Source organism: Micromys minutus (genome assembly GCF_963924665.1).
Source record: "Micromys minutus genome assembly, chromosome: 14".
Lineage (NCBI taxonomy): Eukaryota > Metazoa > Chordata > Mammalia > Rodentia > Muridae > Micromys > Micromys minutus.
In genome coordinates, this window is record NC_137983.1 from 40,486,198 (window position 1) to 40,501,763 (window position 15,566).

The following is a 15,566-nucleotide window of genomic DNA, read 5'->3' on the forward strand; positions in this document are numbered from 1 at the left end:
AAGAAGGCATTTCCAGCCGGGCTGATTCATAGGCATACCAGGAGAGGGACACCCTGGCTTGCAGAGTCTCGGGAAGAACCTGCTTTCTAACAATTTGACAGCAAAAGAACTGTACGAAGCCATTCCTCATTTTTCAACATAAACTCAAAAGCCCTTTGTTATGGTATGGAAGGAGGGATCAAATTAGCATTCTTGATGTCTTTTTTATTTGTTTGTGTATTCCTTAGCTTTCAGTAGCTGCTGATAGCCATGGTCCTCTTCTTTTAGAGGATTTTCCAGCATCTAGACTTGTCAAAAAAAAAAAAAAAAAAAAAAAAAGATTAGTTCTCTGAATTAAAGTATCGACATTAACAGTGTAATTAGTTTAAAATTCAACACCACAAAACTCTCTGCTAAGAAATATTCATCTGGACTGAAGAAAGATTTAATAACTGAACTCACAGACTTCTTGGGCTATGAAAGAAATGGTAAGTACTCAGTGGCAGGGGTGATTTAAAACAGAGCAGTCTATTCTACAAAATTCAGTAGCCTCCAGGGTGTGCTGAAGGAAGCACATGAATGGAAATCGAGGACATCTTGTATTCTGGTTCTACTTCCTTCCTTTGATCACCTATTAAAGATATGTGTGTCTTCCAGAGGACTTGAAACAGTGACCCATGAAGATGCCAATATCATGACTTCCTTCCCCTTTGAGACTTCTCCAGAATGATGTCATCCAGGAAAAAGAGATGCGAGTAGTCTCAGATGTTCATTTCATAACAATGTTAGTGTTAGATGGAATGGAAAATTACCAATATCACTTAGAAAAACACAATAGATAGTAAACATATTTGAGCTACAAGTCACGATTCTGTGGTATCAGTTCAGATGTTTTGTTAACCAGCTGTGACCATGGGCAAGAATCGTGATATTGCATCCTGTGAAATAAGCACACAATAATATTTAAGCTCCATGGATGCTCTGAGTCTGAAAGTTTAAAATAATCTTAGACATTTTATATTGATCTCTATATATGGGTGTGTATACAAACACATATATAATATGAGTAAGACACCACTGAAAATTCAGAATTCAGAGGTTTTGTATTATTTTAAGAAGTTAATCTCATTTTTTCACACATAAAGTTAAACGTTTGAGAGGCCATTTCACAGAGAACAGAGCAACTTTTAAAAACTTCCTGAGTGAGGTAACCCAGCTACAAAAGAGCACACATGGTATGCACTCACAGATAATTGGATATTAGGAAAAAAGCAACTTTTAATTGAGAAATAAATTGCCCAATCGTAGTGAAACAGGACAATAGACTCATTTGGGATCCCAATTAAGGAATAAATATATACATATATATATATATATATATTTATTTATTTATTATATATATTATATATAATATATATATTATGTGTGTGTGTGTGTAACACAACACTTATTATTAAAAGCTACCTGATGACCATTTTATTGCTTGTGATGTAACACTTAGCACTAAATCAGTCCAGAGATACTTAAAGTTCTTGTTTTATTCAGTTTCTGTCCTTGGCAATAATCATGGAAAGACTAGCTGCTCGGTTTGTAAAAGTAACTATGTGGCTATTATAAGGACTGGAGTAGTTTCAAGAGCAAGAGTGACTGTCCTTGATGGAACCGGCCTGTGATTCTACCCTTAGGAAAATTGTGGCAGGAGGATGGCTCAGAAAAAAATCACAAAATGGGAAAAGGGTGAGAGAGGATGTTTGAACTGGGGCTCCTCAGATCACAGTTTCTCGTGAAGAAGTTCTTTGTGAGCCAAGTTCTCTCACCCATAACAAGTGTCAGATATTTAAGCAGCCTAAGTCACTATAGCCTTCCACCACCCTCCACTGCATTCCAGATTTCCCCTGGAGTCTGGTGAGGCTATCAGGTAAAAGCAGTTATTTCTAATCTAAAGCCTGAATGTTTGCTACATGAGTTCTTGTGAAATACCATTAGTAGCTAATTAGCATACTCAGCACCTCTTATAAGATCCACTCTCTGCGAATTTCCAATGCACAGTATGATATTGACTACAGTCACAATGCAGGGCATTTCTTTCCAGAACTTCCTGATCTAACCACACTAAAACACCACTAGGGCCAGCAGCAACACTTCCCTTTCTGGTCTGAGTTTGATATTTTTAGATTCCACATGGAAAACCAACCATGTAGTATTTGTCTGTCTGTGGCTGTCTTACTTCATTTAGCATAGGGTCTCCACATTCTTACCTGACATTGCCAGTGACTCTTCTGCAAAGCTTAAACAGCATTCTGTAATGTGTCTATATGCTATACCACATCTATGCATATGTATTTCAAAGTCTACCAGCTGTCCACAGCATTTTCTGTAGCAATTTATCAGTGGGCATTTAAATTCTGTCTGTGTCTTGTTTTTTCATTGTGAACAACTCTGAAATGAACATGAAATACAATTAATAATTTATTCAATATGCTAATTTTTCTAGGATGTTGATTAATACTTAAAATATCTGTATATTACATCTATCTTAAGTGCTCCTTTTCTGTGGACATTTTGATCCATTTTTGGTGTTTTGCTTGATTAGTTTTTTTTTTTTTTTTTTTTTTTTTTTGCATAGAGGATACAATGCACGCTATTCTTTGAGATAGCCCACTCCTCACCCACTGAGTAGTATATCAGCCTGTGTCTACTTTTGAATGGGTGCCGCCTCTTATTGCAGACAAACACAAGGTGATCATGGTAAAGCATTTCTGCCCCAGAAGGGGAGTTTAGTATTCATCTGCCCTGAGAACAGAGGGAAGCATTAGGCCACTTAGAAACCAGTTTGGAGTTCAAAGGTTACAGAAATTATGGAAAGGCTTTGTAGAAATCTTGGAACGTAAGTACCATCAGAGAAACAAACTGAAACACAGACTGACTGCAAATGGAAGGAGCATTGTGAAAACTCGAATGTTTTCAAATGAATGAAGTCATGGGCCACCTGGCTTTCTGTTACTAGCTTATTTCACTGTCCAACAGTGATCTTTAAGTCCATCTACTGCTGCAGGTGACAATATTTTGGCTTTTTAATGGCTCTATCATATTTGATTGTGTGGCCACAAAATGGTCACCAAAGGTTATGGGCAGTAGGGAACTGCAGAGATGGCTTACGCACGCCATGTTATAACTGAGAAGAAAAGGATCTGATGTTAACATGGCAATAGCCAGCAAAAAGATGTGCTGCTTCAAAGTAGTTAAGTAAGGGTATTTTGAATCTTCTCATATTAAAAAAATGATAGACACATCAGGTAATAGACATGCTGATCACTCTGCATAAGGTGAGGACATGTTGGAACCATATTCTAACTAAGCACAATTATATATGAATAACTTATAAAACATGTTGACATGGAGGCTACAAATGTAAAGGATTTAGATAAAAATAAAATATGGAAACACTACTTGAGAGAATGGCTATGAAAGACAAGTATTCAGATCTTAGATACAGTATTCAAATAAAGGAGGGGAGGAAATCTCACTTCTTAAATGAACACTAATATGAACTATAGCAGAGGGCAGGCTACAGCCATTGTCACCATGTATGGCATGCATGAGCTATCTGTGGCAGTGCCCACTGTCTTCACCTAACTATCATCCTGTGATCTGGGATAATTCTTAGTTGGAAGATACCAATGGAACTGCTTTTCACCTACTAATGTTGGGAAGCTGGCAGGAGTTGTGAGTAAGAAAGGGAGGCTCTGTCCCATCTATTGATAGGGTAAATATGTGACCTTCTCCCCCTTTCTGGAAAGCACAATGAGGGATTCAGATGCAAGCGTGCACACACACATCCAATAAGAAGAGTCTCCCATTCTTCCATTCTGCTCATTAGACCAGTTCAGAGTGCACACAAATACTGGCACCTGCATTTCTGTGTGTTTGAACATCAGGATACCAGAATCCTTCCCTGTCCAATCAGCATTTGCCTGACACCCAGGCACTGTGATGTGTCCAATGTCAAGCAGGCCTCCTATTTGTCCAATTATCTTCAGTGCTAATGCAGGCTTTCAGGAAGGCCCTGGGACTTCCTCCAGCCTTGGGCAGCATTCATAGGGCATAAAATGGGCTGATAATTATTTCTTGGTATTGGCAAAGAGGTGATGCTTGAGCAAATGAAACACACTCACTGATAATCAATAATTCTGGCCTCTCTTTTCCACCATCTGCAAATAATGAAGCATCTTTTAATCAGCTCCTCTGAGTGATCCATTTTGTTTTGCAATTGTGTGTGTTTGTAGCATGCTTGGGTATGTATTTGAGTATGTGTGCATGTATGGGAGGGGTTGGGGCAGCAGATAGGCTCAAGATCAAATCAAGCATCTTCCCGGATCACTCCTCCATTCATTTATTGAGGCAAGGTCTCTCACTTGAACCTGAAGCTCATCCATTTGGCTAATCTATCTCTCCAGCTTGCTCCAGATATCCAGTCCCACATGCTGGGATTGCAAGTGGGCCACAGTGCCCACCCAACATATACGTGATCCTAGGGATCCAGACTTAGGTCCTCACATTTATTCGGGGTGCTTGCCGACTGCATCACCTGCCTAGCCTTCTCTTCTTATGATTCTACCCTTACAATACCTCATAGACTCAACAGACTCAACACTCCCTTGCATGGTTCATTCTAGGGACCTGTAAATGACAGCCAAACATGAGTGCAAAATATAGAAAATCTAAATGTATGAACTCATTAGGTTTAAAAAACATTATTCTGTATTTTATTGACTGTGAAGTATCCCAACTGAGGAGAGTAATGCCTACTAGTGATGGAATCTCCAGAGATGCCACCATCTACATCTCTGAAGCAGGAGGCTTTTCTGGGGAACTGTAGTGAAAGGGATGTCCCAAAGAGAGGCAATGCCGTGAACTTAAATGAAGCGTACAATGGAGTTAAAGAGCTAATAGATTCATCATAAACACAGTTACACTAGTTTAGTTGAGGAGCTCTAGATTCGAATTCATAGTGGTTGGGCTGAGACCTCAAAAGCAAAACGGTAGGCTATGGTCTAATTTGGCAAAGGACATAGGTTAAATATTGCTTGCCGAGGCTAGAAATTGTTGTAACAAATAAGAAAACAGCAAGGATTTTGCAAAAAAAAAAAAAACAGATTATTTCACATTTGGTAAACTGAAAGATGTGAGTTCAAAAGATTCGCAGAGTGGATTACAGGGAAAGCTTCAATAGACATATCTTTGGGTCATAAAAGATTCCAAAGAATATACTGTACAAAAAAGCAAATGAAACTGGTATTTGGAAAAGGAAATCAAGTAAAAGAACATGAAATTTTGTCAGTAGTGACATGCATGGCTTGAAGTCTGGGGAAAGAGCTGCTGTCCCTTGTACTGATCGGAGGCGACTCAGAGGCCAAGCAGAAACTGAGGGTAGGGTTTGTAACCAAGGGTCAGAGGGTCCAGAGAATCCCAGTCCACAGCCTCTGAAGAATTGCGGGGTTGGAGTTCCATCTGTCCAGGGCTGCTGCTTCCTTATACCTGCTCCCTCCAGTCCCCAGAATGAACGTGGGTTGCTTAAGGCTGGCTACATTTGGTTTCTAGTAGGGGCTAGGTGCCAATGGGTAGCTTTAGAAATAGCTCTCAAGAACAATGGATTCTATGGAAATGCCTTGGGAAACAGAATGGGGAGGAAGGAATCAAGGACTAAATTAAGGGAGAAGAGAAAGAATCATCACCAAAAGTAAAAATGTGCTCCCTCCCTCCCTCCTGCTTCCCATCCCTCCCCTCCTCTCATATACACCTTTATACACACACATACTGGCAGGGGGTGGGAGTCACAAAACTGTATTTCCACTGTAGTAAATGACAAAGGCAGAAAGCAGAACATTAAGCTATGAATTTTCTACATGAAAATGATGACTCGACTGACTGGAAATTCCCTATATTTTCATGCTACCACATATATAAGCATATGTATGTATATTTAATATTATATAAGTCAAAACTAAAGAAGATCCCAGAACATTAGCAGTCTTAATCCTCTGTCTGTAAATCTTTCTCTTCCTTTGTGCCTATCTAGGCTGCTTAGTAAGTAAACAGCAAACGCGATTCTTTGAAGATACGCTTCTAAATAAGGCAGCGTTACAATTAGGTACCATCAATTTCCTTCCATCCTTTTAGCCTCCCAGGGTTTAAGTCAGACCTTGGGAAGTGGCTGTGAATTCCCTCACTACTGCTTAGCCACTGCTGGCTCCAAATTTCACTGTAGCAATGCTTGTCAAATAGAAAACTAATTTTCTCAGACCTGTCTCTGTGCTGCCGCCTCACAGCCCCAGGGAAGCAGACACTGACTGGTGTTGACCACACGGGGTCCCCTGATTTCTTGCCAGGAAGTAGTTGTAATCACCAAAAAAAAAAAAAAAAAAAAAAAAAAAAAAAAAACACAGACTCTAATTAATCAAGAGCTCTTGGAGTAGGGCCTAGGTATGGGTGTTTATTTTCAAAGCTCCCCAGGTGATTCTGATGTGCAGCCAACATTAAGAACCATGGTCCTAATGGATATTAATTTACTAGGAGGGCATTTGAATATGGCCTTTGGAGAGGGCGAAATTAAAGTGGAGAGGATTTGGTTGACCAAGGCCAAGTTGTTTCCTGGCCTTGGGCTTTGGGATAGAAAGATTATGCAAAGAGAATAAAGCTGCCCTGTGGAATGAGCCAAGCCTTCAAAGTTGCCGAGGTCAGTAGATGGCCTTTAGTGCACAGGGGGCCTGTGTCAGGTTCAGTGCTTTACCAAGGAAAACACTGTGCTCTGGCAGCTTTTTTTTTTCAAGGTATTCTTCTTTTACAAAACACAGCAGAACCTAATTCTGATGCTAATGCCAGGAGACTGGTGTATTTCAGCTCCAGAGCTTTGCAGTTTCTTCTGTGAGATGCTGACAGACATGCTGGCTGGTAGAACTGTGGCCTTTTGAGGCATTTAGACACTGCAGCAGGAAACCAGTATGAATGGCTTTTGTTTCCATATCATGGGTTGCGCTCCGGAAGACTAACAGTGGGTAGACGGAAGCAAAGGGTCCCTAGAGAACTGCTGGATTCCATTCTTCTACATAGCAAGAAACTAAGCTCTGACTCAGTTTGCTCTCATTATAGCAGAAACCTAAGACCAAATGAGTGACGTTCCTGACCTGGCTTTGGACTCTGTCTCCAAGCAGTAGCAAAAACCAACAAACAAACATCATGAACGGATGGGTTCAAAGCCATCATCACATGGGGAATTTGCTTCAGCCATTTATTGCAGGTAGTAAGCCAAACCTGGAGCAATCCTGTGCTTCATGGTCCTGAACCATCCCACTTAAACCTGGGAAGGAAACCCTGAAGGCATTTCTGTGCCTGGCTTACTGTAGGAGGAATAAAGTCACATGGAAGGCATGTGAAACCCTTAGAGATCAAGACCAGGTCATCCCCCAAATCTGCCGTATTTGTACCAGTTTGTACTGGGGCTGGGCCAGAGGGAAATGCAAGGATCCTGCCTCATTGCACTTGTGGCAATGTCTTTGTCTCCAGATCTTAACCCTTAGCTTCTCAGAGCCATGATCACTTACTTCAGAGCTATCCCCTCTAGAATTCAACCACCCCACTTTTCTCACAGCTTGGTTATATCCGTTGAGTTTTTCTGAGACTTCATCCTGTATTTCACCTGTCTTTAAGGGGGTCCCAGTTTAATGCCCTTTCTCGTGGTTCAAAAGAAAACTACTGCTGAGTTTAGCCTCAGTTGTAAACGGGTGTCTCCCATCTCAGCACTGTGTTGCGTTTAGGCCTCTTAGCCCTGGTCTGCTGGTCTCTCAGTGACTGGCTGAGTCGAATGCTTTCAGATGCTTTACAGCTACCAAATGGAAGCTCAGCTGAACCCACCAAAGTGGGTTCAGCTATGCTTCTAATCCTTGAGAGCGGGGCCTTAGCATCTGGGCTTTCCAAGCTGCCACCTGCTTGCTCTTCGGGAAATGTGTCGAATCTGTGCAGCAAGGGACATGCACGTGTTCTTTGAAACCTGAATGAAAATCTTGAGAAAGCGTGTCAATATAAGTAATACATTGTCTTCCCCAGAAATTGTTCGTTTGAAGACAGTATCTGCTGCTATGTCATTCTCCCCAGCATTAAATGTTCCGCATCCAGGTGGAGGGTTTGCATCTAGCTTGTAAAATCTGCCCCTGGAACAGGTCAGACAGCTAAACACACAAAACACATTGCACTTACGTACTGAAAGAACTCTGAGCCAAGATCAATATGAAACTCAGAAGCGGGTTAAGTTACTAGAAATTCCTGGGCAAACTCTGACCACAGCAGCTTCTCTGCCTGGGAGGGGTTGCTGAGCAGTCAGTCAGAAAATATTTATGAAGTTCTAAAATGTGTAGCATGCTGTGTTTGATTCTGTTAAAACCCTAATCCACCATCCATAGTCCTCACTCGGGATGGCTGACCTTCAGACTCACAGAGAGCAAGCCTGGGGAAGGTAATCTCTTACAGCCCAACCGATGTGACTCTGTGAATGATCACCAACCATTTTGACCTGTGGAGTCTCACAGTGTCCCCTCAAGAGGATGGTGAGAGGGCCATCCACCCCGTGAATGCAGGAGACTGTGCAAAGTCTTCAATCCTAGCACCTTGAAAGTGCTCTACACTTTCTGCCTTCTGCATGTACGGCGCCTTCTACAGGGCAGTGGTGTTTGTCCTGACGTGGAACAGGAGGAAAGAAAGAAAAGGGCTCTGGGAAAAACCAAGGAAGCCTCAGGTGTCAGTATGAGATTCAGGTGGGAGTCAGGGCCCAAGAGTGCTTGGTGGGCAGAGAACTTTGGGAAGCAAGATCCCAGATCCCTCAGCTGCCTCTGACTTCCGAGGTCCATCTGAGTGGCTTTTCCCGCTCACACACATCTCCCCAGCTTGCTGCATATACAGTGATAACTTCTCCATAGAGTGAAACAGCACAGAGATAAGAGAGAAAACAAAAACCCAAATCCAAACTGCTCAAAACACCTCACCCATAGCCGCAGGAAAAGGCAGATTGGGAGTTTACATCCAGGCCGATATTATTGCAAACCCAGTGCAGGATCCCTTTAAATATGTATTTCTTGGTTCATTTTTCTGTCTTCGTGTGGAGTGAAATGGCATTTCTTACCTGAGCAGGCTGCTTACTGAACGTTTAAAGGAGCAGGCTGCAAGTTCCCTGCACTTATCATGCAGATAAGAATCTAGCAGGAGCAACAGGGGAAAAAAATATGCTAGCGAACTGGAGAGAAAAATATATTCGTAAATAAAATAATCATTATATGGAAATATTTCAAAAGGAGGCAAATATAAAAATTGGTATGCAAAAGGAAAAACGGGCTTCCCCATAATCCATGTCGCCTGCAAATCGGAGAAAAATGTATCATTTATAAAGGTCCGTACAAAGTAATACAGGGAATATATCTGCTCCATGTAAATTTATTAAATGCAACTTTCTTTCTCTTTCTTTCTTTTAGATAAAAAACCTCTTCATGAAATAAAACCCCAAAGTAAGTTATTTTTCCTCTTGTGGATATAATTTATTCTCATATTTGCTGCATTACTGTTGTATTTGTTCAAGAGCCAAAGAGAACCAAAGTCCTCTGACAGATCCAGGGCTTCCCAGGCCTCTCCTCATTGAGTTTGGAGTCACATATCTGAGGTTTAAATCAAAAAGAAATATGCACACCCTTCCCCTCCCTCAAAGCAAAAGTAAATCTCTCTTTTTGATTCGTTCTGCCTTTAAGTCCTTTTCTCCACAAATGTCATCTAGGATTCTTATTTCTGGAGAGATTTATAGCATTAAAATTAATAAATATTTGTCAGGACACGCTTGCATGGCAAGGAGACTTGTAGGCAAAAGCCGGGCTCCTAGCCCTTCCAGGGAAAGGCAGGGAAGGAAGGGTTCTGGAGACTGTAAACCTAGAGTCTTGCCTGCTGTGGCAGCCATGGTGACTATGTAGATTAGGAGCCAGCCCTCTACAGGGAAAGAAATTCAAGCTGAGTGTGGGTGCTGGTAAACCTTTAGTTCCCTAACTACAGGCTTGCTTTATGAAGAGGCCTTTGGTTTGCATCCAGAGGATTTAGAAAACAGAGCGTGTCTTTAAACGGTTGGCAGCTAGCCAGCTGGTCATGTGGTCCTCAGCTTGGACTGCACCTATGATTCCCAGGAAGCCTTTTAAAAATTATGCTTTCACGTGGTTCCTGGGAAATCCACAGTGGAAGTAGGGGGACAGGGATTGGAATCCAGAAATCTTTAATTTTCAGAGCTCCCCAAGTGATTGCTTTACGTGGGGGAGCTGAGAAGCAGAACCTTGGTGCTTTCTGGCTGGGAGATCAAACAGAGCAGAATCTTGGAGTAGGGTGGGAACTTACTAATCATAGCATACATAAGAAAAACTAAGGGCATTAGAATCCATGATGATGGATACTCATAGGATCTACATGATATTGTGCTTAAGGAATTACACGAATTTTGGATAAGGAATGCATACTGGTGTTATATATAGTAACATATTATATATGTTATATATATATATATATATATATATATATATATATATATATATATGTACACATGCATGTATATACTCAGCATTGTGTGTGTTTGTGTGTATGTGTGTATTTATGTTTGTTGGCATGAGCACATGTTGAAAGGAGGAGAAATTTATCTTTCAACATGCATATATACGTACACATATATACATATATATGTGCATATATGTATGAACAAATTCCTCAGATTGTAAACTCTGAGGAAAGAATCCTGCAGATTGCCTAAATAACAAGAGTAGACAGCTGTCCAGCTGCTTTGAAATGCTCAGCTTGGAAAACATGTTTATGTCTAATTTTTCTCATTTAATTCAAGGTGAATGACTTTTGATCCTTTAAGTCTGCAGCATTGGAGTCCAAAGCTCTTAAGAAAGTTAACATCTTTTACTAGTTAACTTCTTTGGGAAAAAGTAAAAATAAAAATGACCTCAGAAGACAGACAGTAATAGATACCCTGGGGTAGGCATCAGGAGACATGAGAGGGAAATCCAGACATTTTGTTTCTGTTCACTACATTGCTGTGCTCAGCCAGAACTACAGAGAGGCCACTTGCTTGCCATTGTAGACTTCTGGAAAACAAAAGCTTCCTCATTATCTTTATTTACTGCTGCTAGCTGCTTGTAAAGAGACCGTTGGTACCTAGGTAGCATTCTTCTAGTTTCATGCACACTTGCTTTTGAAGACTGAGTTGGGACCGAGTAAGCAGTGTGTGGGTGTGTGTGTGTGCATGTGTGCCTGTGTGTCTGTGTGTCGGTGTGTGCACGTGCATGCACAAATGCTGGCATTAGCACATTGAGGAGAGGAGAAATTTGTTTTTCAGTATGTAGTCCATGCCTGTGTCTTGACTCCTAGGGCAATAACTGGGATTAGTGGACACTCAGCTGCTTTTTTGTCTCTTTTGCCTGCTATCCCCTGGTTTTGTGTACCATATAACAAGACCATAGTTGTCCATGTGGTGAACAATGATGAGGCTTATTTAGAAATGTGTGTGTGTGTGTGTGTGTGTGTGTGTGTGTGTATTTTAAAAATTAATTTCATGCTCAGTTTGTGAGTCCTGTGCCTTTCTAATTTGGTTACATCTGTACTTTTAGGCATAAACCCCACAGAAGCCATTTCTTTTCTGTAGGGACTCCTGAACTCATTTTTGCTTGGGGTTCTCGCTCCTAAGCACCGTGCTTAATTGCTGGATACTGCAACAGAATCGCTTAAACTATTTTAATTTGTGATTTGCCTAAAAATAAAACCGTACCAGAATCAATGTGATTGCAAAAGGCTCCCCGGGGAATCTAGTCGGGGTTCTGGGAGCCACGTGGTTGGAAGTACATTACCCAAATTCAGGCTAGACATTCAGTGAAAGTGGAGATTTGAATTTAAGATGACATGAATCATCACTGATGCAAAATCCAAGTCAATTATGAAGATAATTGAGAAACAACCTGTTTCTACATAGAGCAGTACAGTGCGCATCATCTTCCACAAGTCCTGGTGGGTAGACGCCATCAGTCAAAGGAGTTTCCTACACTATTCTCGAAAGCAGGCAGGCAACAGAGCTAGCTTTGAATTGCAGGGAGGTACAAAAAGAAACTGAAGTCTTAAGATATGTGTTGGCAAGTCATAATGACAACTGGGGGAAATATGTGCACTGCATAGCTCACGAAAGCACTTATTGTAAATGAGATAATTTAATCAATTACGTTTCCTAATGTACTAAACCGAATGTTTCATTTTCTGCTTCTGCACATCTTAAATTATCTTCAGGTGCTTTATGAGATTTAATCATAGTTAATAGAAACTTCATTACCATCAAATGTGCTTTCAATAAATGTTGTGTAACAATGTCAGGAGGTGCAGTAAAATATAGTAGGTTCTGAATGGCAAGTGTGAACCCCCAGAGTCAGACTGAAAAATGGTTGCATCCTGACAATGAGACTCCTTGGAGGCTTGGAGAAAGGGGCTTGGTAAATGGCTGAAAGCTCTGGAGGGGTGGCAGAATCTGTGCTTTCACCTTAGATTCGTACTACTAATGCAGCATTACATTATAATATGGTTCTGGGCTCTAATCTCTCTCTCCCTGTAGAAATGAGTACTTGTAGGGCTGGAGGGATGGCTCAGAGGTTAAAAGTATGGCTGCTCTTCCAGAGGTTCTAGATTGAGTTTGCAGCATCTGTATGGTGGCTCACAACTACCTGTATCATCCCTGGATCCAGGGCATCACAGGTCATCTTGTGGCTTCTGAAGGCACTGTATGCATGTGGTGCCCAGAGCTAGAGACTTGCACATGTAATAGCTCCAGCTGTGTCACAGGCATCTGCAGTTCAGTATCTCCAAATAGTCTTAGTTCCAATATCCCAAATTCAATTTATCCTTCTTTGTCTCTACATCTGGTCTATCACTCCATTCCTATCCTCCATTTTAGTAAACAATTTACCATTCAGGCAGTGATCTGGTGCAGAAACAAGGACAGGCTATGTCTTTCTCACCTCCTGGATCCAACCCACCATCCCTGTCTGCCTCTTCTGTGATGAAACAACTCTCTGGTTCACTGGCTCCACCCCATTTCTCCTCAACCATTTCCATCCATTCACTCAACAGTTACTTACTATTTCTCACTGTGTACTAAAATATGTCTTTCTGAGTGGAAAAATCTGCCCTAAGTACAACACATTACAGGCTCTGTAAAGTTCACAGTTTTACTGAAGAAAGTTGGAATAAATATAAATGTCAGAAAGTACTTGCCAATGATGTGGCATGTGGAGGAATAGCGTGAGGACCTTGGGCAGGCTTTGAGGGAAGGTTGACTCTTTTTCAATAAACCAGTCAGATAAAGACTCTATAATTTAGTTGTATTTCAGAATGCCAGTAGAATCAAAATGGTACAGGTCTGGAGTACCTGGGGGTGGGGGTGAGTATTCAAGTGAGTGGACTAATGGGAGATGAAGGCTCTAAAGGGAAAACTTGCTTGCAGACTCTCAGAGGACCTAAGAAAGCAAGTTATACACAGCAAAGTTAAAAATCAAGTAATGGTCAAGGTTTCAGAGGGGAGGTGAGAGGGGAACCTCCATTGCATTGTAAACCATCATAAAGACTTTGACCTTGACACCAGAGTAAGTGGAAAACCATGGGGGTTTTATTCAGAGCAACATGACCTAATATTTTCAAAGATAAACCATAACTTCAGTGTCAAGTGTAAACCTATAGGGACCCAGAACAGAAGCAAAGGCATCTATTACAATGATCTATTACAACTATAATCTGTTATTATGGCTAGACTCTTAGAAAGATCTAGGTTCAAGATGATTGTGGCTCAGACTGGATGGGAAATAATATTTAGGAGAAAAAGTCATATTTTGAATCCAAGAGTTTGATGATAGATTTATATGAAAAACAATGAATTTTGGGGTGGTTTCATAATTTGGGGTATGCCTAGGAAAGATAGTGTTGCCATTACGGATACTAGGGAAATACATTATGTATAATTTTGAAAGGGGAGCTCAGAGTTCATTTTGAGATTCCCTTTAAGTGTCTAAATGGACGGCAGTATAGGAAGCCAAGTACATGAACCTGGAGGGCAGAGAAATGTCCTGTCTGGTGATGTGCATTTGTAACTTATCAGTTCCAAAATGATATTTAAAGCTAGCACGTAGACTGAGGTTAATGCCTATAGAATATCAATAAAGAAGAACAGAGGATAAGGCATGTAAGGACAGCCATAGTTATATGTAAAGGAGGTCAGAGTCACTGCAAAGAAGAAAAACCATCACTGCAGTAGGAAAAGAAGATTCAAAGGGAAAAAGAAGGATCCCAAGCCCTAGACAGTATAAATAAAATCACATCTATACTGACATGAAGCTGGAACCAAAACTGTCCAAGGACAAAAGGGAACAAGCAGGAAGGAGAGAGACATACAGACAGACAGAGAACGAGAGAGAGAGAGAGAGAGAGAGAGAGAGAGAGAGAGAGAGAGAGAGAGAGAGAGAGAGAGAGAAAGAAAGAGAAAGAGAAAGAAAGAAAGAAAGAAAGAAAGAAAGAAAGAAAGAAAGAAAGAAAGAAGAAAAAAGAAAGTGAGCAAGTGGGTACAGGGAGATATGTGCAAATTGTACTTCATGTACATGCATGTAAATGGTCTTATAAAATCCCAAATAATGAAAATAAAAATTTTGGGGTTGTGGGCAGAAAAGGCAAGCTGTCTTTCCAGAAGAGATTTTTCAGTCATCTTCTAGTACCTGATGTTTTCTTAAGTAAGTTTTGGCTGAGCTTTTCAGGACTTACATTCTCAGCAGATCTCCTGCCTGTTGAAGCCTCTTCAGGAGCTCATTGGTGTTTCCTGAGGCACAGCAGCATCTCTTGACCAGTCTAACCATCTACTGTTTGGCTTCCTGGCATATACCTCAGCTATGCCTTCAATAAAGCAAAACACTAAGTACCCATTGCCACTTGGGCTTATCAGTGGCTTATAATTTTATCATTTGTACCTAAAACCTTTCCCTCCATCTAACTTTTAATGTGTTTGATACATCTCCACTCAATTTTCACCTAAAGCTTACTTCTGTAAGACTTGCAATCCCCACAAGGTCTGGGTTAGTTACTCCTAGAATTCTCCAAGAACTTAACTATTTGCCTCTTTCTACTGTGTTTTCATTACATTAATGCTGTTCCACATCCTTATAACAAATTTGGTATTTAAAATATAATTTATGAGGATCTTGGAAGCTGGCTAGCAGTTAAGAACACTGGCTGTTCTTTCAAAGGATCCAGGTTCAATTCCCAACACATGGCAGCTCATAACTGTCTCTACCTCCAGTTCCAGAAAATCTAACAAATACACACACATACACACACACACACACACACACACACACACACACACACACATACAAACACACACAGACAAAATGCAAATGCACATAAAAATTAATATAATTTTAACTACATATATATATGTATATAATTTATGTTTTATTTTTGTTGATGTTGTATGCATCCAACCTACCCAA

At 40.8% G+C, this 15,566-nt stretch overlaps 1 protein-coding gene across 6 annotated transcripts in view; it reads left to right on the top strand.

Annotated features, from left to right (window-relative positions):
• Nucleotides 1-15,566, top strand: part of UNC5D (unc-5 netrin receptor D) — a gene marked incomplete at both ends in the record, with an annotated part of 506,783 nt that overhangs the window by 407,826 nt on the left and 83,391 nt on the right. For 5 of the 6 annotated variants that reach the window (XM_080928792.1, XM_080928793.1, XM_080928794.1 and 2 more), the window contains one exon: nt 9,498-9,530. The exons of the other annotated variant lie outside the window; for it this stretch is intronic. In XM_080928792.1, the coding sequence (XP_080784918.1) occupies nt 9,498-9,530 (33 nt within the window). The remainder of the gene's footprint in view (nt 1-9,497; nt 9,531-15,566) is intronic. 6 annotated transcript variants of the gene reach the window in all.